This window comes from Pholcus phalangioides, unplaced genomic scaffold (genome assembly GCF_987345545.1).
Source record: "Pholcus phalangioides strain wild (caught in Gottingen) unplaced genomic scaffold, Ppha-v1.0 ptg000017l_1, whole genome shotgun sequence".
Taxonomy (NCBI): Eukaryota; Metazoa; Arthropoda; class Arachnida; order Araneae; family Pholcidae; genus Pholcus; species Pholcus phalangioides.
Window position 1 is genome coordinate 67,965,806 of NW_028301610.1, and position 24,694 is coordinate 67,990,499.

Sequence of the window (24,694 nt, forward strand, 5' to 3'; positions counted from 1 at the left end):
GCGTGTCCCGTAAAACGGGACGTATGGTTTGTGCATTAATTTGTAGAGGCAGGTGCAGCTTAAAAAAAGGTTGGCTACCCATAACCTATGCCATCGTCATTACGTACCATTGGTTGAGAAACGCTGCCTGATAGTATTTATTATACGGTAATTTGCAGTCTAAGAGTTTCAAAGATCTGTGGTGTCTCACGCAGACGACCCCCCAAGAGTCGGGTCAACGACCTCGAGTGTGTCACGTGATCCCGGGTACTGGAGACGACCGTCTGGAAAACAGCAGAGCAGAGAGTCACTGCACACGAAAGCGTGAGGTTCAAAATTTCTGTCTGCCTGTCTTTTTCATTAACCCTGATTATCATGTTTGTGTCGTCGTAATAAATGTTTATTAAGAAGCTGTGGCTCTGTGTGGTGACTCCGCAGTGGTGACCAGCGACGTTTAGGAACATTAACCATCAAGAAAAGTCCATCTTCATTGAAGATTTAATCTCATGCATTTTCGGAAATTTTCTTCTTTCCGAGCCTCCATTATGTCTGTGGTTACGACGACTCGATTCTTCCCTCAAACAGGCCCCTGAAGAACCTCTCGCCCACGCATCATCATCTGCTCTTCTTCTCTTCTGGTGTGACCTCCTCCTCTCTCTTGTCTTCTCTTCTTTTTTTTTTCTCTCTCTCCCGTTGGAGCTGAGCGATGGCGGAAGAAAATGCTCAAGTTTCGAGGATTGGACTTCGATTACCTCCGTTTTGGAAATCGAATGTGCAACTATGGATTCAACAGTGCAACAGTGCTTTTCAACTCAGTGGAATCACTAACGATGATACGAAGTATGCAGCCTTGGTCTCTTCCTTGGACGGAGAATGCTTGTCTTTCGTCTCGGATCTGATATTAAATCCGCCGGCAATCAACCGCTATCAAGCCTTGTCGGATCGCCTCATAAAGGAGTTCGCCGCGACGGAACATCAAAAAGTCAAGGAACTTTTGAACGAGCTACAGCTGGGTGATCAGAAGCCAAGACAACTGCTGCGAAAGATGAAAGAACTCTCCGGCAACAAAGTCACTGACGAGTTCTTGCGCACCTTGTGGATGCAACGCTTACCGCAAAATATTCAAGCAGTGTTATCGGTTTCCAGTGAGCCATTAGATCAACTTGCTGTCCTAGCCGACAAAGTGGCTGAAGTCACTACCCAAAATTACGTGTGTCGAATCCAGCCATCGTCGTCATCGCAAATGCAGTCGACTCCAGATCGAACCGATTCGACATCAGCCATCGAAACGCTCACCAAACAAGTGGCAGAGCTAACGGCAACGGTGAATCGACTCTCTAGAGGGAGATATCGTAGTAACTCCCAACAGCGACGAGCTAGGCGTTCAACATCTCGTTCAAGTCGAGCACGGGATATCTGCTTCTACCACAACAAGTTCGGTGAGAATGCCCGCTACTGCCGTCAGCCCTGTAAATTCCAGAAAAAAAACGACGACCTTCCATCATCGCTGGTATGATGGAATTGGGCAACAAATCCAGCAGGCTCTTCGTGATTGACAGAGTTACGGGTGATCGTTTCCTTGTTGACTCTGGCAGTGAAGTTTCTGTTATCCCACCTAAAAAAAATTCGTCAGCACTACATCCAAGTTTCCATTTGTTCGCCGCTAACAACAGCAAGATTCTTGCCTATGGTTCCACGGTCAAGAAACTAGATTTAGGTCTCCGGAAACCTTTTCCCTGGACATTTCTCCTAGCTGATGTCACTTCACCAATACTTGGAGCTGATTTTCTCAGCAACTTCAACCTAATCGTTGATGTGCGAAACCGACGACTCATCGATTCGCAAACATCATTACGGGTACTCGGATCGATCAAGCCCACAACACAACCTTCCGTCACTACCATTGGAGATTCTGAATACAGTGCTATATTTCAAGAATTCCCAGATGTCTTCAACCCTTCACAGATCGGTAAAACAGTGAAACATGTGACGCGACACCATATCATCACTCGAGGACCACCGGTGGCTTCGAAGCCTCGACGTCTCAATCCAAAAATTCAACAACAGGTGAAAACCGAGTTTGAATCCCTTTTGGAACAAGGGATTATCCGGCCCTCCAAAAGCCCTTGGAGCTCTCCGTTACATATCGTGCCCAAGGCAGATGGTACTGTACGTCCTGTCGGTGATTATCGTCGTCTAAATAGTGTTACGGAATTTGATTCTTATCCGATACCCCATATTCAAGACTTTTCACAAGAATTGCACGGTAAGTCTATTTTTTCTAGACTAGACATCTTCAAGGCATACCATCAGATTGGCATTGCCGAAGAAGATATACCAAAAACCGCAATCACAACCCCTTGGGGTTTATTCGAGTATACAAGATTGAGCTTCGGTCTCGTAAATGCCGCTCAAACTTTTATGCGGTTCATGCATGAAGTATTACGAGGTTTACCATTCTGCTATGTATATCTTGATGACATTCTATGCTTTTCTGAAAATGCCGAAGAACACAAAATTCATTTAAAGGAAATATTCCAACGTCTTCAACAGTATGGCTTAGTTTTAAATGTGTCAAAATGCATATTTGGTGTTTCTGAGCTTGAATTTCTGGGACATGTGATCAAACCATCGGGTATCACACCTCGTCCAGACAAAGTACAAGCTGTACTCGATTTCAAGCAACCGGAAACAATAGAGCAATTGCGTAAATTTTTAGGTCTCATAAATTTTTATCGCCGTTTCCTACCGCATGCAGCTGAGACACAAGTGCAACTGCATGATCTATTGAAAGGTTCCACGAAAAAAAGAAAAGACAAAACAAAAGTTGTGTGGTCTACATCAACTTTGAAAGCATTTGAAGATTGCAAAAAGCTACTAGCTAATGCCGCATTGTTGGCACATCCATCCCCGTCTGCCCAATTAGCTCTACACGTAGATGCTTCCGACTATGCTATAGGCGGTGCACTGCACCAGGTGACGGACAATGGTCTTCAACCGCTAGGTTTTTTCTCACGTAAACTTTCACCCACCGAAACACGGTATAGCGCATACGATCGAGAACTTCTTGCCGCATATTCTTCCATAAAATTTTTCAGATACATGCTTGAAGCTCGTGAGTTTATACTTTTCAGTGACCATAAACCACTGTGCTATGCGTTTCGACAAAAAAGTGAAAAATGCTCACCTAGACAGCTAAGGCATTTAGATTATATATCGCAGTTCACAACGAACATTTGCCATATTCCTGGATCACAAAATATTTCCGCTGATATCTTATCACGCGTAACAGCAATTTCAGTTCCTGGACCTCTTGATTTTACTGCCATCGCTGAGCAACAAGAAGGGGATAAAGAACTAGAGGAACTTCTAAAGAGCAAATCAGCTTTGCAACTGAAGAAAGTATTTCTTCCAGATGCAGCTAAAGCGCTCTACTGCGATTTATCAACAGGTACTGTTCGACCTTATATTCCAGAAAAATATCGATATGATGTGTTTTGGAATATGCACAAACTCTCACACCCAGGAATTAGACGCACTATTGATTTGGTCAGAAAGCGATTCATTTGGCCATGTCTAGCTAAAGACTGTACTAAATGGACAAAAGTGTGCATACCATGCCAAAGATCCAAAGTGCACAAGCACACGAGATCCATGCTACAATCGTTTATGGAACCTTCCCAACGATTTCAACATATTCATTTGGATATCATTGGCCCACTGCCCATTTCCGATGGATATTCTTATTGCCTGACAATGATAGACCGGTTTTCACGATGGCCAGAAGCGGTACCTATCCGCGACATCACAGCAACCACGGTAGCTACAGCTTTTCTTTCCACCTGGATTTCTCGATACGGCACACCTTTGACAGTAACAACTGATCAAGGTCGCCAATTCGAATCGCAGCTATACCGAGAGCTGTCCAAATTCATCGGAGCAAAACGGGTTAGAACAACTGGATACCATCCACAAGCAAACGGTATGTTAGAAGAGTGGCATCGCCCTCTCAAAGCCGCGTTGAAATGCAACCAAACCCATAAATGGACTGAAGCATTACCTACAGTTCTACTCGGTCTTCGGTGCTCTCTGAAACAAGATTTGGGGTGCACACCTGCAGAACTACTGTACGGAGAAACTTTACGATTACCTGGTGAATTTTTCCAAGCACGAGCTAATTCCAACTCAACTGACGCTTCCGAGTTTCTACAAATGCTGAGAACTCACGTCCAAACTTTCCAGCCACGACCAATCAAACGGTATGGAGGGCATCCTACATTTGTTCACCATGATTTGAAAACTACTTCTCACGTTTTCGTAAGAACTGATAGGGTGAAACGTCCTCTGGAACAGCCATTTGAAGGACCATACAGAGTGATCAGCCGGACCGACAAAGTGTTCAACGTGGACATAAGAGGAAAAACTGTGTCAGTGTCAGTCGATCGGCTTAAACCGGCATTTCTTGTGAATCCGACGGTGGAGCCGGTAACTGTAACTGCAGTTGGTACGTTTGGAGATACAGGATCTCCAAACGTACCAACTGCAGTTACGTCTGACAGACTCGCAGCTGATTCTGCTGTGAAACCAGTCAGAACCACTCGTTCTGGACGTACTGTCCACTTTCCAGATCGTCTACAGTGCTCGTGATCACTGATGCTACTCCATAGTACGCGATCACCTCTTATTACTCGTGATCACTGGGGAGGGAGTGTGTGGTGTCTCACGCAGACGACCCCCCAAGAGTCGGGTCAACGACCTCGAGTGTGTCACGTGATCCCGGGTACTGGAGACGACCGTCTGGAAAACAGCAGAGCAGAGAGTCACTGCACACGAAAGCGTGAGGTTCAAAATTTCTGTCTGCCTGTCTTTTTCATTAACCCTGATTATCATGTTTGTGTCGTCGTAATAAATGTTTATTAAGAAGCTGTGGCTCTGTGTGGTGACTCCGCAGATCTTATCATTGATCATTGGCAATTCGGAGTCACTGACATATAAACAAAAGAACAAAAATGATTGACAACACAATATAAAATTTTTTACTTCATAAAAAAGATATCAATTAAGTTAACAAATTCAATATATATGGCAGTAATGACACTTCATCATATATAAGATAACTAAATTAATTTTCCAAAGTTTTGAACCAATATCCATGCTACCACAGGTTTTGATCTAATTTATAGATTGAGTACCGTAAACGAGGGTTACTTTGGCCCAAAACGTACTCTGATTACTGCAGAGAAAAAATTCGGAGCTAGTTTTTGGCAAGTACGACACCAAATAAAATTAACCAATTACATTGGGTAATTCACGAACGTTCGACCAGGCAGCAAAAGTAGGGTTTTGTATGCTGTGTTGTGCTCGTGATTTTTTCATCTCTCAGGGTTGCAATACAGCTTTCTCACGTAAAGTATGCGCCTATAATGAGAGACACAATTCAATACCTTCAACTGCAGTATGATTAAAATTTTATTTTTCTCCAAAAACATTAATTGAACATTTAAGCTATGGTAACTTCAAAAATGCGCCCTTATACTTTGGCCCAACATTTTAATGGGCCAATGTCGTATATTCACAACCATTGGTAATTTGTGAGTACACTATAATAGAGTACAAAACATAATTACGTATATTTTTTAGATGTCTATGGCTATTTCAAGTTTTTGTTTCCAGACTGGAAAGATGGCGTATGAACGCAAGCGTTCGCCCGGAAGTCGAAGTTATGCAGACTACAGAAATTACGACTTTCAAAACTGTATAGATGCAATACGATCTTGAAATAAACCAAAGGGAAGCTGCAGAAATTTTGAAACACCATTAAAAACAAACTTGAATATACTTTTTCTAGCAAACCAGCTCACTCAAGGAATTTAGTGCCGAGGAAGAACTAGCATTTTTTTCCCCTAGTCATGTTGATAAAATTTGTGATTATGGGTTAATAATAATAATGTCTTTAAAGCCTGTTACAAGTTAGGCATTAACGCCCACGTTGGGAATCACTGCTGTAGATTCTCATCTATTCAACTTTGAAGCTTACAATTTAGTGTTCAATCAGTTTGTCTTTTTACAGCATTCCTTGGTGTTTTAAAAGCTTCTCTTTAGATTTTCCATAGAAACCCTATGGGGAATTACGTTTCGGCTAACTTGAATTTGAAATTTTTCAAAAATGGTCCAAAGTAGAACACGTTCACAGTATCAAACGTTTCAATATCAAACAAAACCCCTAAAACAGGAGTCTTCAACCTTTAAGATAATGTGAGATACCATAGTATATTCTCGGTTATTAAACACTTTTATTTCTTTTGTTAAATTTGAATTTTCTATTTATTTTCAAATAAATTCCTTTCATTAATTCTGAAATTTGTTCCGATAGTTTTGTAATTATTTCTTTTAGTAAAGTTTATAATTTATTTCGTAGAAATGTTTTTATTGATTATAAATTTTCATCAATTATGAAATAATTTCTTTTATTAAGATGTTTTTAACATTTCTGTAATTATGTTTATCTTTCGGAAGCTGAATTTGGGCTTTGAAAATATGTGGCCTATCTGAAATCGTAGGCCACAAACTGTTTTGGTTCAGGGTCCCCCAACAGCCCTTTTAATGTATCAAATGCACAGCATTACTATTGAATCTAGAAAGTATCTCACAGTTTTAAATACAGCAGTACAGATTCAAGTGGCCAGAGCTCTTTAACGAATTGGTTTGGTAATTTAGTCGTTTCTATGTAAAGTGGGCATTTTCTAAAAATTGGTAGGCGGGTCATGGGCGTATGGCACATGGGTTGAAGACCACTGCTCTAAAAGATACCAAAAAACTGCAAATAAACGAAAACTAAAAAAAATCAATCTAAAATTTTCTAACCTAAATACAAGTGTAAAATTAGATATTTCAACATAGTTATGGAATGAACTGGATAGAAAAAAACATTTTGGAGTATAAATTCACAGTTTTTTTCGTTTCTCATCGATAGATTTATTTTATGTACAGATTCGTTAGACATCTAATTGAGAACACCTTCGCCTATGTGGAGAGTGCTCCTGAAAAGATGGATTCTCGTAAGTTAGCATTCCCGAAGGACTGCTTTGGCTTATTGCAAGCACATCTTGTTTGTGAGGGCTACTTCTCGCTTTGTTTTCGATGAGATTAGGATTCTTCAAATCATTTGGCTGTCGCTGATTTCTTGGGTCTTTTGGACGGACTGCCGGACCAACATAAGGCTCGCCGCTTGCTTCGGTAAAAGAGATGCTATTATTAGCAGAGTCAGTTCGTGAATCCGTATCAGCATTACGTGAAGAAAAATCAGCTATTTCTTCCCCGTATGGATTATTATATGTTTCAGCATTGTCACCCATAGGATCTGCATTGTCTTTGATGCGGTTGTACCAGAAGAGGAAGTTTTGGATAGCGCACAACACAACAACTGCAAAGTCGATGCAAATAACAGATATCTGTAAATAAATATTGTAATTATATCAGTGAGAACACGTTATATATAATACTCTACATGATTTTTTTTTTTTTTCGTTTCTATTCTCATTTTCACATCAAGTAGCAAAACAACCTATGTATATAGTCTGTTTGTGTGCGCATAATTCATACAAATCTACAGGTTCATTCCGATCTTGATGAAATTTTGCACACTTGACCTTCAAAACAAGGAAAATCACTGTCTACATAAGATTTCGAAAAATTACCCCCGGGATCCACACTCAGGGCGTTTATGTTAGAATGTTGCGTTCTCGCTATACATGCTAAACAAGAAATTTATGATTGTAAAAAAAAGTTTCAATTTTGAAATCACGTTACCCATCTGAGGTTCAAGTCGCCGTTGTTAAGTATTCATTCCTCAATTCCGTTGCTACCCAGTGATTCAAATATGCCCTTCAATTTCAAGCTATTGCAATTTCCCATCCGGATTGCATTCGCTATGAGTATCAACAAGGTACAGGGGCAATCACTTTGTGTCGCAGGTATTAACTTGGAAATGCCATGTTTTCACATGGCTTGCTCAAGAGTCCGCACGCTGGATAGTTAGCTTGTTTAATGATTTGATCATTTTTGTCGCACAACGGTCATTTACTGCACACGAGGGCTAATTAGACCGGACCTACAATTTATTGCCGATTCCGAACGATCCATTAAAGAGTAGAAAAAGTTTTCGTTACAACGGGATTCGACTGTATTAGAAATAGTGATACTGTGGCCAGCTGTTTTTCGGTATCCGAAGAGTGCAGAAAGAAAAATGAGACAGTTGACGAAGTTAAAGCAGTTACAGTGACATGTGTTTGATTTGAAGCTGTTCTTTGACGTTTTGGTGCATTTTGATTTTTTCCCATATTTAAATGGGCATTGTTCCACTCCCACCCACCATGGAGCACTACGAGAGTACGCGCACACGTTACCAATGAAGGCTATTAGCAACGTCAGGTTAGGCGAGAGCTATACACCACCGAAACAGGCGAGTAGACGCGTTCAAGATCCAAGATCATCGTAAAGCAGCAGCAAGAAACCTCAAAGACGACCGGCCCCTCTACCTGCCCAGTAATGTAACCCCTTCAGCCACTGAGGTGACCACAGCCGATTGACCTGGACGGGGCTAATCCAAGCCTCCCATTTCGGCTGCATTCGAGGCCAAAGCTAGAGCATCAGGCTAATCAGGATCCCCATCTCCAGCCTTACGGGTCTCGACGCACTGCAAATGCGCAGACAGCATCCCAGATAGGGCATACACTAGAAGCAATACCCCGTCTGGGAGGAACCCTCCCGCCTGAGTGGGGGTTGCACACAAAATACAAGTACATAAACAGGACAAAACGATACGCAAGACAAGTACTGTAAGATGTATGGAAATTAACATGTAATCTGGGCTATTGAAATGTGAATGATATGAGCACAAATATGCGAAGACAATGACGTGTGATAGATTTAGCGTTACCCCAGAGTGCACCACGAAAAGGCCTATCACATTACACCCCTTGATTTATTCAAAAAAATAATTTTAATTTTTGATTGTCTTGGGCAGGGCCGTCATTAGAGCATCATGGAGCCAAGCGATTTTTCTGAGATCCCACCTGGCAAATTCTCGAAAATTTTAACTGGTTCTCATTTTTGTGAGACCCGCGTTCTCGAGGCCCCTAGGCCGTGCCCAGATGGGCCCACGCATTAAGACGGTACTGCTCTTGGGGCAGACACGGGACCCCTATACCCCTCCTGCATAGGTTTGTTACATTTTACTGTAGCAAAAACCGTACCACTACTACAAAAAGAAGGTTGAAGAATGGGTCATCGCTAAAATCAAACAGATTCGAAAAAAACGGGACACTCTACTTCAATAAAGGGACGTATGGTCAGGCGGAAATATATGTAAATATATCCTGTACAGAGAAATGACTCGCATACTTTGAACAACGCCAATCATTTCTGACTTCCAGTGTCCCTGGTTCAAGGTCTTTAAATTTATTCCGGTCTAGTTACCAGCGAGAACCACCCGATTCTGACGGATTATCGAGATCGTGAATATCCGGTTTTTAAATGTTTCTTTTTTGCTTTATTTCCAGAAACAATTTTTTAGATTTAGTACCTGTAGAAATTTTAAATGTGTTCGCCGTTGCTTTTCCCGCTTCCTTGGAGGTAGTGCACTCCCTCCGGAATCCAGCGGAGCAACAGCAGCCACAACTATTACATGGTTGGTTAGATGATGTCTGAGTTGATGTGTCAGCTATGGGTTCGGTCTGAGTTGTTAGATACTTTGGCGACATTGTTAGTCTTATTAGCTGACGATGGGTTTGTTACCATATTAGAGTATGATCTTCCAACTATTGCAGCTTGATTAGAGGTTATACGACGGCGTGCTTCCATATAAGAGATGTTATTGAGGACCTTGATCTTCTGGATCTCTTTTTCTCCATTCTATTTCGGACACTTTCTGTTAGATGCGGGGTGGTTGCCACCGCAATTGACGCACTTGTCCGAAATGTGGTCCTTCTTACCACACTTTGCACAAGTGGGTTGACTACGGCATGCCTACCATGAGTGGCCTTATTTTTGGCAGTTGAAGCATCAAAGAGGGTTAGGAATGCATGGCCGGATTTTGAGGTTATAATAATTAATTTTGACATATGCTGGGGATGAAAATGTGAGAATTATATTGTGTGTTGGAATGGATTGCTATGTTTGGCAGATGTTACACCTTGACACGCCAGCTCCTGGGTTAGTTCTTCATCCATGTTAATCAAGTTAGGATCTGAAATGACACCACGTGAATAATTCAGCATGGGATGGATTTTCACTGTTATTGGAATGTCTCCGAGAGATGTAAGCTTTTGAATGAGTTCGGCTTGTTTGGATGTGTTAGTTTCGATGAGAAGGTCTTCTGAACGAAGAGCCTTCACTGATTTTAAGGTATCTACTGTATGCCATAAAGAGCTTTGTCTATTAGAAATGGTGATGCTTAGGCCACTTGTTTCTCGGTATCAGAAGAGTGCAGAAAGAAAAAAGACAGTTGATGAATTTGAAGAAGCAGTTACTGTGACGTTTTGGTGCATTTTGATTTTTTCCCATATTTAAATGGGTATTGTTCCACTCCCACCCACCATGGAGCCCTACGAGGGAACACGCACACGTAACCAATGAAGGCTAGTAGCAATGCCAGGTTAGGTGAGAGCTATACACCACCAAAACAGGCGAGGAGACGCGTTCAAGGTCATCGTGAAGCAGCACCAACAAACCTCAACGACGTCCGGCAGGCCCGGCCCCATTACCTGCCCAGTAGTGTAACCCCTTCAGCCACCAAGGCGACCAGAGCCGATGGACCTGGATGGGGCTAATCCAGGCCTCCCGTTTCGGCTGAATCCGAGGTCAAAGCTAGCGCATCAGGCTAACCAGGATCCCCATCTCCAGCCTTACGGGTCTCCACGCACGGTAAACACGCAGACAGATAGGGCATACACTAGAAGCAATGCACCGTCTGGGAGGACCCCTCCCCGCCTGAGCGAGGCCCACAATGAGGGGTATGGACACAAAAGACGAGGACACGTACAGGACAAAACGAGACGCAAGACATGTACTGCAAGATGTGTAGAAAAAAACATGTAATTTGGGCTATTGGAGGTGAAGTATATGAACACAAATAAGCGATGACAATGACGTGTGATAGATTTGACGTTACCCAGAGTGCACCACGAGGAGGCCTGTCACTCTCCCCGTTAATACAACAGATACGAAAACTGGATGAATGAAGAGAGATCGGTGTTTGAGGGAAGGAAAATTCATCTATGCCCTTACGGGACTCGAACCCGGTCTCTCATTTGCCGGACGAGTGCTTTACCAACTAAGCTATGAAGACAGAATTCTCCCCTTTGGAGCGTATGTACGTATAAGCTGAATGGCTCCGTGCTATGGACGACGGCAACGTTCTGCTAATAGCTCGTAAATGACATCAAGGCAACCCGATGGCAACGTATATGGGGCTGCGTGAGGGCAGATATGAATTTTCCTTCCCTCAAGCACTGATATCTCTTCATTCATCCAGTTTTCCGTATCTCTTGCAATCTACACAATAGCTTGACTATATATTCTATCGAAAATATCGGATTATAATTTTGATGTTGAATGTGAAAAGTCAAGTCAAAAATATCAGATAAATGTTTTTAACTTAAAGGATATATTTTAAACCCATCTGCGCTCAATGTGATCACATCAGGACTCAAGGTTTCTGATAACAATAACGAATGAAAGCAGTCCCATTTGCAAGTACAGTGACCATGCATCCCGTTTGGTAAACAGGACAAATATTTTCCTTTCTGACAAGATTGGTTGCAAAATGTTCAGTCACGTTCAATTTTTTTTCATTCTATTTTAAAAAGGAACTTTTTTCTTTGAGCTAAAATGCTGCATTCTTTTAATTCAGCCATTGTGAGGCGTTAAAATGGAACTGTAACGTATACATTAGAAATTATGATATTTTTTTAAATGCACAATACGCTTCATAGATCTCGGGAAAAGAAATTTGAATCTGGTCAACTGAAGGAAAGAGCCTTTTTTTCATGTGATAAATTTAGCTTTACTATAGGAATGCCATTACAAAAGTAGCTTCACACGCAGGGCCGTCTTAAGACCATCGGAGGCCCCCCGAGGGTAGGTCCCAGTGAAGAATTAACTCTCTATGTTTGGCACAGATGGCGCCACTATACTGGCAAAAGATACAATACCGCTATTTAGGTCATCTCGTTTTACTTGCGGAGCCCTTTTTCCTCTTTTTTATTTACTTAACAAGTTTACTGATTTATTTTATTTTCTTCGAGCTACCGCGGAGCTCTTGGGAGGTGCACACGAAGCCCCAAGCAATTGAGAACAGCTGCCTTAGAGAGTCGCATAAAAGAAAGACAAATATACTGAAAAATTGAATTTTCTGGATGTTATGCCGAAACTAATATTTGGAAAGAAAAGTGACTTTCTTCTCACTTGCGGGAATCGAACCTTGATCCCCTTGCATACTGGGAAAGTGCGCTAACCAATACACCTCAGCGCTTCTCACTAATAATGCGTGTTATAAGGAATCGAAAATTGTGTCTCTGGTGTATTGGTTAGCGCACTTGCCTGGTATGCAAGGGGACCTGGTTTTGATTCCAGGAGAAGACAAATCACTGTTCTTTCCAAATACGTATTAGTTTCGGCATAACATCCAGAAAATTCAATTTCCCTACATATTACGAGCCGAAAAAAAATACCATCTCTTAATACAAAAGACAAGTAGATAGGAAAGAAAAATCTTCAAATTCACCTCACTTTTCTTCAGGGTCGGGCTTAGGAATTTCGCGGTGTGGTGCAAAGGAAATTTTGCGACCCCCCCCTCTAAAAAATTTTTTTGTAGTAGCTCCCTGACTGACAAACTTTTCCAGTTACGAACATAAATCTTGAAAGGGAAAATATTGTTCAGAAAGAGGGACAGCATCTCATCACACTCATTTTTTCGTTATTTCAGGATCACGTTCATGGCTTGGATCGTAATCAATCAAACACGATCCATTGAGCCGAGGGAATTATTATTAATTTGACAAAATTAATAAACAATTAGTAATGATTAGCGTGGTCCACCTACTTACACTTCGTTGTGGGTCGAATCATATTGAACAGAAATACGTTACTAAAATATTTATAAAGCATTTCATCTTCATCAAATGTTGCAATTCTTTGATCATTTTTCGATAACATCATTTTTTCAATCATTCAATGATAAAAAAATTCGAAAAATAATCAAAGTTATCTGTTTCTGTTGAATTAATGCAAGACCGTAGCTATAAAGTTATTTCGGAGGGGAACGACAAGTATTTCGGGTACCAAAGTGATAGAGAACAATAGATTTTTCCATATTACCCCATAAAAATCAGTCATTTTCTAACATTTCGGGGGGGGGGGGATTCCCTGGTTCACCCTCTCGCTGCGGCCTTGAGTGAAACACGTTAGGACTGTATTTGAAAATGTAGATTAATTTAAAATTACTAGAGCTCTTTAATGCTATTACTTGTTTAGAACCAAGAGTTTCTTACAGAAATAAAATCCAAGATTGCAATTTCAATATTTGAATAAGTCAAAAATATGCCCTAGTATAGGTTGTCGAATATTAACAACACCAGCTGTAATCATATTAAACCTCAGATATAATTTATTTAATAGTAGCAAACTCATTGTCTTAGCAGATGATGAGCTACCAGGGCTGTAACGTAGCTTATATCCTAAATTTTCGGGCTTTTGTGTTCTAAATGGATGCATGAACTCATATTTCATGAAACAAAATACACTCATTGCCATAAAAATTTGCGCACCAAGAAATAATTGTGGGATCGAAACGAAAGTTGGCCTGAAGGTACATGTCGGGCAGATATGCAAATGATTAGAAATGCAGCGTGATTGCGCATTGCGTAATGCCACTAGAGGGTGTTGAACTTCGTTCTCTTTGGAGTATAAAACAGGTAAGCAGAGCTTGCTGGAGTGTATTTAATCGTTTGCAAAGGAAATGCTGAGGTAGACATGCCGTTACGCCGCCGTCGAAGACCATATGAGCAGTTGTCAGAGTTCGATAGGGGAAGAATCATCGGGATGATGGAAGCTGGGTGGTCAGCTCGGCGAGTAGCTCGTCAACTAGGCCGTTCTGATTTTACTGTGAGGAGGTGTTGGGACCAGTGGACAGAAGAGACGTCATTTACACGGCGACCAGGTTCAGGACGCCCTCGACAGACCAGTCGTCGAGAAGACCGTCACATCATCCGAAACGCACGCGTAGAGCCAACTGCCTCATTGGCCGCTATCCAGACACAGGCAGCAGCTTCACTACGTGCCCCTGTGTCTTCCCGAACCATCGCAAGGCGCCTGGCTGAAGGACATCTGGTATCGCGGCGCCCATTACGTGTGCTGCCAATGACACCCACCCACCAACACCTCCGTTTGGAGTGGTGTCTAGCACGACGGGATTGGACTGCAACGGAATGGAACCAGGTCGTCTTCAGTGACGAATCGAGATTCAACTTGAGCAGTGATGACAATCGTGTTCGTGTGTGGAGGCCCCGTGGTGAACGCTTCAATCCTGCCTTCGCTTTACAGCGACACACCGCTCCCACAGCTGGTGTCATGGTATGGGGTGCCATTGCTTACGATACACGGTCACCCCTAATATTGATCCATGGCACAATGACAGCCCAGCGGTACGTCCATAACATCCTTCAGCCACATGTGTTGCCACTCATGGCAGGGCTCCCAGGAGCCATTTTTCAACAAGACAATGCTAGGCCACACACAGCAAGGATGTCACAAGACTGCCTTCGCCACATTACCACCCTTCCCTGGCCTGCTCTATCCCCAGATTTGTCACCAATCGAGCATATCTGGGATCATTTGGGATGGCAAGTTGGACACCCTACGAGGTTGGTCGAACTAGAGGCGCATTTACAGCAACTGTGGAACGAGATGTCTCAGGACATCATACGGAACTTGTATGCCTCAATGCCCGCTCGTATCGCATCGTGCATTCGCGCTAGAGGGGGTCCAACAGAGTACTAAAACTTCTGTTCATCTGTAATTTTTTATGCAATAAATGATCCTTTTTCTTGGATTTTCTAATCACTTACTTATATCAACGTAGTACTTACATGTGTAAAATTTCGTTTCATTTTGACGACTTCTTCTGGGTGCGCAAATTTTTATGGCAATGAGTGTATCTCTAATATAGGTACTGTACTTTTCAAATAATTAAATTAGGAAAAAGAAAAAATCAGAGATAAATGCCTTACCTTTTTTTCAGAAGTTCAGTGGTAAAAAATTGTCAAAATTTAGAATTTATATATATTGTATATCCGTCTTCCTAAGCATGCTGGAAGAAGCTTTTCACTGATGAAAAATGTATATAGCAGAGGAGAAGAAACCAAAAGCTACTCAAACATTTAAATAGTTTTGTTTGTGAATTTGTGTAACAATGTTTTGTCAGCATCTGTGGCAGCTTCTGCATAAGGCAGAAAGTATGAAGAGGACAAAAAAAACGAGGAACCAAATAGCTTGCGAACAAATGGCGGTCTCTTTTCGCTTTGAATCAGTCGGAATGTTTGATGAGTCATATTTTGAGTCAAGAACCGCGTCTTTTTTGACATTTCAGCTTTTGAAACCTGATAAAGATTAAAAGCACTACCCTTGAAATTCGGACAGGAATGAGGGCGGGCGGGGGGGGGGGAATCATCTGTTCATTGGAGACACTTCCCATCACACTTGTTGATCCATTTTTGAATAGAGAAGAGACCCCTCTTCCCTTTTCTGTTGTACGGCTTTTAGCTGTTGTAGAGATAACGATGCTATCCTCCAGAGGGCTGTTGTGGTTTTGTCCATTCATATGTGTGTTTTTTTTTTTTAGGTCTGTGTATTTTTATTCTAGCCTGAAGTGACCGGTCTTTTTCCCAGAAGGCACAGCTCATTGAAACACTAGGATGTTTGCTGCGGTTGGTCAAATAATGAAAATTTGCATACAAAGAACATGTATACACACCCTCAGAGATAGAGGCGATATATCTGTGTCTCGCACTGCAATTTTCTTTTTCTCTCAAGAAAGAAAACGAAAATTGTTTCCAGGAAGCTAAAACTGTGAACAAAATGAGGAAATCAAAAAAATTATCAGAGTCCAAAAATATCTAGCAGATATACCCACCCCCCATATTGGCAATGACCGTTTCAATTAACTTTTGAAACAAATAATTGACACATTCGAACATAGTTGTATAAGTACTGTTACACTGTGAATAAAATTTTTATAAGCATTAAGAAAATGTAATTTATGTAATATGTTGAAACCAATCAACCAAAGTTTTAAAAGAAATTAAAACATAAAATTAAATTTCATGCACGTGCGAGATGTTTTATTATACAGAAATACACAATTGCGTAAAGAATTTGAAATACAGTAGAACCTTTCTAACATATCCATGATCAGCACATTTCTGACGAGAATTTTTTTTCCCTCAACCGCGGGCTTTGACGTTTTTTCTTTACTCAAATTCCGTTTCAGCTTTTGGAATCAGAAAAATCTACTATTACAATCTTCAGAAAAAATATTTTTTTCATATCAGCCGAATGCATATGCAAAAAATAAGTAAAGGGATCTTTTTACACGTAACGTTATGTAATTTGGAAAAATTATGGTTTCAAATTAAATTATCTATTATCATATGGATATATACAGTCGATCGCGTTCATAACGTTCCTGCTCATAACGTTTTCCCTCTTAGTACGATTTATTTTCGCGGTCTCAACTCTAAGTAATTCTCATTGAGATTTCCCGTTTAAAGTGTTTTCCCGCTTACAGTATTTTTAAGACAGGTTTTGAAAATTTTACAAGCACGATCCACTGTATATATATATATATATTGGTTTATTAATTTTATTTTAAAGGAAAATATGAATCCAATTACTTAAAGAAGAACATTACTGCTTTAAATACGTCAACTTGGTAAATAACCAAAACTGGATTCATAATCCGAATTGCCTGGGTCCCGAAGATGTCAGATTAGAGAGGTTCTACCACATAAATCAAACGTTAATCAATTTAAAAATGTTTGGTTAATAAATTTCATCAATAAACACATTTCAACATGTACGTAAATAAAAATTAATACTATACTATGTGTGTATATGACTTGCAAACAGTTTCGGGGTTATTAGGCCATGGTCTAGGAGATTTTCTTCTTGACGTTTCGCCCACATCTGTGGCAGCAATCATCTGAGGTTAATTGGACGTAAGTCTCCGCGGCAAGCGAGAAAGGCTTCGTACATCTACTGTCATCGACTTGTTCTCTATATGTGATCGGCCGCAGAAGAACCACATTGGTTGGCTTGTGTGGATGTGTTGTGCGCCGATTGGCTGCAAGTGGTGTCTGGCGACGATTGGCTACTACACGTCATTCGGATGCTTTTTCAAATTGGGAGTATACCTGTAGGATCAACGATTCACCAGTAAAATACCATACGTCCTGTTACCTTCACCCCGTGTGAATCAAATATAATCATAAAATAAAATTATTACAATTTATATTTTTCTTTAGCAATCACTTTATGTGAAATTTGCTAACTTTTTTTTCAGAAAATTGTTTTACAGTTTCCTCGAAATTTATGGTTTTCAATATATCACTTTCGATACACATCAGTGATAACCAGTTTAAGCGCTGCTGTTCCATTGTGCAGCGGAGCTGGTTTTTTATCAATTTAAGTTTTGAGAATGAACGTTCTCCTGTACAGTTGGTGACCATCATGTAAAGAAATATTCTTAATGCAATTTCTACATTGGGAAACACGGATTTCAACTTATCTGAAATTATTTTCTTATATAGTTCAGAGAGAGAGAGTGTGAATCCCAATTTTCATCGTTGCTTATGTAGTATTTTAGATGAACACATTCATTGAAAAGGTAATTTTGATCGAGATCTTGGGGATATCCATTAGCAAGATGTTCACACTTTGTTTGCAGCTCTTTAGCATCGATTTTTTTCAACTCTCCAAAGAAGCAAAATCGATTTCCAATCAATGAATAAGCTTCTGCACGTTTTATCAATTCAGAAGTTAAATAATCTAAAACTGGAAGAAATGAATCTACCTTAAATTTTTCACTTGCACTTAAACATATCTCATCTTCTCCTCCATCATATCTAGTGAGTCGTACACTTCGCTTTCTCTCCCTCTTTTTTATGTAACTATAATCTAAATCTGGACATCTACTTCTAGATTTTAATTCATATTCACTAAACTTATCCCTGATTTCTTGGAGATATATTTTCAGAGACTCCAAAAGATTCACAGCAGTAAGTATATTTACATCCTTTGACTGTAAAATATTACTTTGTTCATTCTTTCAAGAATGTCATTCCAAAGAATTACCAGGAAAATCATATCCAGGCTCTCCATTTTCTTGCGTAGTCCTGCTGCATCTACTCCTGCATTCACTTCCTGTTGGGCATCCGTTGATATAGAATCAAGTGCATGGCCAATTTTCTCAAAACTTTCACAGAGAACATGAACAGCGTCAAAATGTGATGACCATCTTGTGTCCGACAGATGCTTTACAACCAGAGATTTTCCTATTGATGAAACTAGAGTATTCCACCAATGCGTCGAGACGGAAAAAAAATGAATACAGGCGCTGAATGAAATCAAAAAACTTTACAGATTGCAGAGAACTCTCTACCGCTTCAACTCCAATCAAATTCAGGCTGTGCCCAGCACAAGGGACATAAATAGCAAATTCATTAAGCTCTTTGACACGTGCTTGCAACCCAGTGTAGCGTCCAGACATATTTGATGCGTTATCATACGATTGGCCTCGGCAGTTTGATAGCAGAATTTCGTTCTTGTCGAGAAAACTTATGACAGTTTCAGTAAAAGCTTCGGCACCGTGATCAAATATCGGAATGAATTTTAAAAAACGTTCCACAGGTTCCCATCCTTGAATATATCTAACAACAAATGTTAGTTGATCGACATGTGAAATGTCTGGAGTGGAATCCACACTTATTGTGTGAATATATAATACTTAGAATCTTTTATTTCTTTAATAAGAATTACACTGAGAACGTGTTGTCCCATCAATTCCAAAAATTATTCACAAATATTTGCTGATAGGTATGATGGATTTCCTTTTCCCCGATTTCCATACAGCCTCAAATGCTCTTTCAGAAAAGGGTCAAATTCACTCAAGTATTCTTGACATTCCACAATCCTGGATCAGTCTGTTGAGTAGTAACATCTTTCACCGATATAAATGATGACTCCTCTCGTGAGATTTCTTGAGCAGAGTGAATTGGTACTGAAACTATAAGACTATTTTCTTCAATTGGGGAAATGGGTGTAACAATAGATGTGGTACTGGTAGATGAAGGGGAACTCGAATTCAGTCAACATTTTAATTTTGGAAGTTTATTAATTTTTTCTTTTTTCTCTGCTGCTGTTTTCCTCTTCGTCGCACCACTCAAAAAGTTATGTTTTATTTTCGTTGAGAGATATATTATAACAACATTTAAAAAATTTAAAAAAAAACTGATTTTTTTTAAATGGACTTGTAGATAGAGCAGGAGATGGAATCTGCTCAAATGAATATTAAGAACTGATAAAGGCATGCCACATACACACACACCAAGAAATATTTTCAGTATTTCTGAGGAAAAAAAAGCCCTATTATGTACTAAGAGTATGGGGGGGGGGCGGTGTGGCTGTTTTTCTTTATTGAATTTCGCGGTACATTGAGCAAAGAAAGCTGAAATAGAGAAAGCACCACAGAGATACGAGATACTAAAAATTCTCACCGCCTAATCCTTTTACATCTCCCGAAAACAAAAATCCATGAATACAATCAATGTTCTTCCTCAGGGAAAGCAAGAGGAGACAAAAATAGATTTTAAAAAATATGATGTGGCAAGGGATAGAGGCCTCAAGGGGACAAGCATTCTTTGTTTACTCCTAATGCTGATAGAGAAGGGACCATAGCAAGTGGTGGGGAGAGGGGAGAACATATTCGCCTCCTATTACCGTGAACCTCCTCCCATTTTCAAAATGTCCGAATTTTTTTTTTTTTATTCAGTTGTTGGAACCATTCTCATCTCTTAGTAGAAAAGAGCTATTCTTTGGAATGGGGACACTAGTCAAAGTTTGATCTGTTTGGTCTCGCCCATTGTGAATCGAATTCCCTTAGGAAAAAGCCACTTTTCGTCATAGCTAGTCTACGAATGCCGCATGTACACAAGAAACAGCTCCAGATGGTCGCCAATTGCTTTGTTAATGATTAGATGCCGAATGGAGAGAGTATACCAAAGCTATTTTCGCCAGAGTCGTTTTCAGTGAGTACACTACGGGCAATACAAGTGTGGCCTTCATTATAATGAGGATGCCTTTTGGCAATACAAACGCGACGCCACAAACAATTGCAGAAGGGATTCAAGTTTTTTTTTTCTTTTTTGGGACATTTATTTATACAATATAGTCCTGTCATGATTATGAAGTAATTCCCCCTGAACGTGAGGCCCGGGTGGGCCTATGCATTAAGACGGCCTTGTTCACACGTACATGGGCACAGCAAATACTACTGGCTGGCTATCACATTAAGTAAGGAAATGTTTGGCAACAAAAAGATGGGGAGGGAGTAGAACACCTTCTCTAGCCTCCTACATAGTCTTGCAACCGGACAACGATAACTTATTTTTGTTCCTGTAGATTTTATTAACCCTTACAGTGGCAATTCCGAGATATCTCATCAAATTTTATCTGCTTGATTTTGGTCACCCTGAAATATTTCGGGTTCTTAACACGCAGTTATTATGCGGATCAGGAAAATTTTAAAAACCATTCAAAGGGTCAAACCTTGGCTTCAGAATATGTGCAAGACGGAAAGAAACGATAACATTATCAACAGTCCTATTGTAACGTATCGGGATCCAATCCCTCTATGTTACTGGTGATCTTGTCGTTATGTGGGAAATTCCTTCTTATTTTAGACCCCAGGGACCTCTCAGTTACCGGAAACCCCCTGAGGACCTGCTGGCAAACTGGTAAGGGCCAGAATGTTTGCTTAGTTTGGCAGGTGGGGTCTTTTGGCTGTCCAACGAGAACGGGCCAGAGGTCGGGCTACTGATGTGCCATATAAATTAATTTGCCTCACGACGATGATGTCGCTATTTTCGTGGAGGGGTCTGGTTTTAATTCTGTGTAGGTTGGCCGAGGCTTAAGGGTTCGTCCTGAAAAATATTTTTATTTCCATTAAAGAACCTCCCGGGGTAGTTATTGCAAGTCTCGCTATGTGAAAAACATAGAGTTGTACTCACTTGTTTTCGGCGGGGGGCTACAGACCTCCATCGAAACATTTCATTTCTTTTGTGTTATTTGCTTAATGTTTACATAGTCGGGAGAGTCTGATCAGCTCTCCGGATTGTGTCATGTTGCCAGATTTACGATGTGATATTTTCTTTGTGATGTTTATTATTTATTAACGCATGAGTATGAAAATGAAATATTTTTGTTGAGGCGAAAAGGCCTTGTGAGGACATGTGGTCCTAAAATCTTATGAAATGGGTGTATAAATTCCTCCCTCTTTGGCTAACACTTGCGCTCTTCTCCCTTTGTTGTGTTCATTCAACTGAAGCCCTCTAGTTGGACGGTTCTCTGTCTTGCTACCATATCATTTGGCCTTAGGCTGGGAAAATGATCCAATAGTTATTCAAAATGAAATAGTTTAAAGTGTCTGAATTTGTTTCCCGGCAGGTCCGGAATGGAAAGCATTATTTTACCTTCATAGTCAAAAATACTTCATTGCTGATGATAGACGGAAAATAACGTAGCGGCTGGCCTTGTCAAGACTACGTGCAGTAATGTAACATCTTGGAGATCCGGCCCTCAACCGAGAGGCCCCTGGTGGAATAGATCCGGCTCTCAACCGAGAGACCTCTGTTGGTACTGACGGGGCTACGGTGCACCGAAGTGACTATGAACGTTAGACGTCCAATTGGCATATAAGATTGACTATTGATGACCATAAACCGGCGAGACCATATCTTTTTGTCTATGTTGAATTAATCTAGTGTTAAAATTATGTAACTTATACATTCGAACCTAATAAATAATATTTTCATGCAAAAGTTTATTTGTGATAATTTTCCACTTGTTTGCTACTACAATTACTGGATATTTCGAACCGGGCAAGCAACTCCCATAAGGGACGTTGCACTATTAACTATAAACAATATTTTTTCCCATATTATGGTATTGGTCCGTTCCATACTTTGCAGAAGTGATAACAATGCTCGAATAACTATAATATCCATGATTCACTCATTTTGGCTAAAAACTTACCTGCACCCAAAAACTCCATCCTTTCGTCAAAACGTATTCAATCGACGAGTTTTCCCCGATACTCGCTAAAATGGCAACCAGAATGGCGACAATAACTACAAAAAGAGAAAGTAGAATGTCAGTGTGGAATTGATCTACTATTCGTGTGAAGACAAATGCTAATGTTTTCACCAATGCAAGATGATGGAAATTTTATTGAAACATTCTTTTCATTGTATTTATTATAAGTCACAAAAAAAAATTGAAACAACAAATTCAAATAAAAATATTGGTTAAGGATGAAATTCCAGTTCTCTCTTTACGATATATTTTGAAACGCAAGTTTTTTTTTTACACTTTTTAGAAAGAACTTTTCACCTTGATCGATTTTGTGACATTTCTTTTAACAAAAAAAAAAGTCTAAAACATTGAGCTGATAAAACGCGCATTTCAGTCATCTTGAAAAATCACCATCAACCATTTTCAATCATCTGGTGGATGAAGGTGTCCTAAATTGTTCACCTTACTCTGATTCTTCCGACATCCAGTTGACTCCAGCCACTTTTCGGATCGATCCATCTTGTTTGGAGACGCCTTCTCGGACGTTTAACACCACGGGAGTAACAATCCAGAATACTTGTGGTTCATCTGTTGTCATGTCTTCTTGCAATATGTCCAGCCCATTTCCATTTTAAACGTTCAATTCTTTCTATATCTATCAGGGCCGGATCTAGACATTTTACAAGTGTAAGTGAATGATATTTTGGCGTCCCCCCCCCCAATCATAGGAAATTGTTGATGGGCAAATATTCTGCAAAGAATAATAATAATTAAAAAAAAAAATTCAATATCCATAGGTTCCCCAAGAACATTAACGGCCGATAGCAAAACTATAACTATCGATAAATATGGAACGGATTGGATTTTGATGGCGCAAGTGCCAATTACGTCAAGTTGCGCCAAAACTGATGAGAACCATGTAAAGATAACATAAAACTTGTTCTTGTCATGTCAAAATGAAAAAGTATGCCTGAAATATAAAACAATGACGTAGATTGTATAAACTATGATTTGTCATATAAATTAAAGGCCTTGATGAATTTAAAAATGCGAGATGCATCGCTATGGTAATTAAAAATGTCATGAAGTGAAAGATGACTCTGACCAAAAGCGGTCGTGAAATGATGACGATGATGTGAACAAGTAAAAGCATGAGCAATGGTCAATGGTAATAACATATATGATTGTGTGAGGCGACTGTGTCCTATGCGTAACCGGGCAAGCAGAACTTCCTCCTTTCTGTTAGTTCTGCAGCTCGAACGCCAATGGCCAAGTGTGGGCTTGATGGCTGTAGTTTATTATTTATACTAAACACTATAATGCACTAACACTAATACTTATACTAAAACGTATAAAAAGGAACATGAAACATAAAACAATGACATAAATTGTAAAAACTATAATTTGTCGTATAAACCAATGGCCTTCATGAATTTAAAAATGCGAGATGCATCGCTTTTGTCATTTAAAATGTCATGAACTGAAAGATGACTCTGACCAAAAGCGGTCGTAAAATGATGACGATGATGTGAACAAGTAAAAGCATGAACAATGGTCAATGGACTTTGATAATGAGGGCAATCTGGTTGACTCTCTCCTAATAACAAATATGATTGTGTGAGGCGACTGTGTCCTATGCGTAACCGGGCAATTTCCTCCTTTCGGTTAGTTCTGCAGCTTGAACGCCAAAGGCCAAGTGTAGGCTTGATGGCATGAAGTTTATTATTTATTTGATTGTTCCAGTGCTCCTGCCAGCGGCGATGCATCACTTCCCGGAGGATTGAGAAGTGGTCACTGGCAGGTACCAAAAGGTTATTGTCAATGTTAGTTGTTGTTCGAGCTGCGGTGTCTGCTTTTTCGTTGCCCGGTATTCCTACATGACCTGGTACCCAGTAAAATTTTACTGTAGTACCATAATGAGTGAGGTAATGTAATTCATGAAAAATGGCATGAATGAAAGGATGAGTGTGAAAACTAAAGGAACACAGTGCTTGCAATGCGCTGAGAGAGACGCTATAAATGATGCATCGTCTGTGGCGTTTGCATCTTATATGACGTAGAGCCAGGAGGATTGCGTACAGCTCCGCCGAATAAATAGAGAATGTGTTGTAAAGTTTGAAAGATGTCTCCTAACAGCAGATGTAGGCACAACCGACATGCCCAGGGCTCTTAGAGCCGTCTGTATATATGGGGAAGTACCTATTGTACCTACCCCTGTGCCTAAAGACATCTGCTGTGGTGGCTCTAGAGTAAGATGATAATGAAAGAGAGACATCTGGCAGAGACTGCTCCCATGGTGCCAGTTGCCTAG

The 24,694-nt window shown here is 40.3% G+C and overlaps 2 protein-coding genes across 3 annotated transcripts in view; one reads left to right on the forward strand and one right to left on the reverse strand.

Moving 5' to 3' along the window:
* The first annotated feature begins 685 nt into the window (after positions 1 to 685).
* On the forward strand, positions 686 to 1,495 carry LOC149074675 (uncharacterized). Its single transcript, XM_089247375.1, has one exon. The coding sequence runs from the start codon at positions 686 to 688 to the stop codon at positions 1,493 to 1,495; it is 810 nt and encodes a 269-aa protein (XP_089103501.1).
* A 3,497-nt stretch (positions 1,496 to 4,992) lies between these two features.
* LOC149074676 (uncharacterized) overlaps positions 4,993 to 24,694 on the reverse strand; it is a 65,576-nt gene continuing 45,874 nt past the window's right edge. For both annotated transcript variants that reach the window (XM_089247132.1, XM_089247133.1), the window contains exons 5-6: positions 22,345 to 22,439; positions 4,993 to 7,430 (exon numbers count right to left, since the gene is read on the reverse strand). In XM_089247132.1, coding sequence (XP_089103258.1) covers positions 6,975 to 7,430; positions 22,345 to 22,439 — 551 coding nt within the window. In that variant the 3' untranslated portion in view covers positions 4,993 to 6,974. The remainder of the gene's footprint in view (positions 7,431 to 22,344; positions 22,440 to 24,694) is intronic.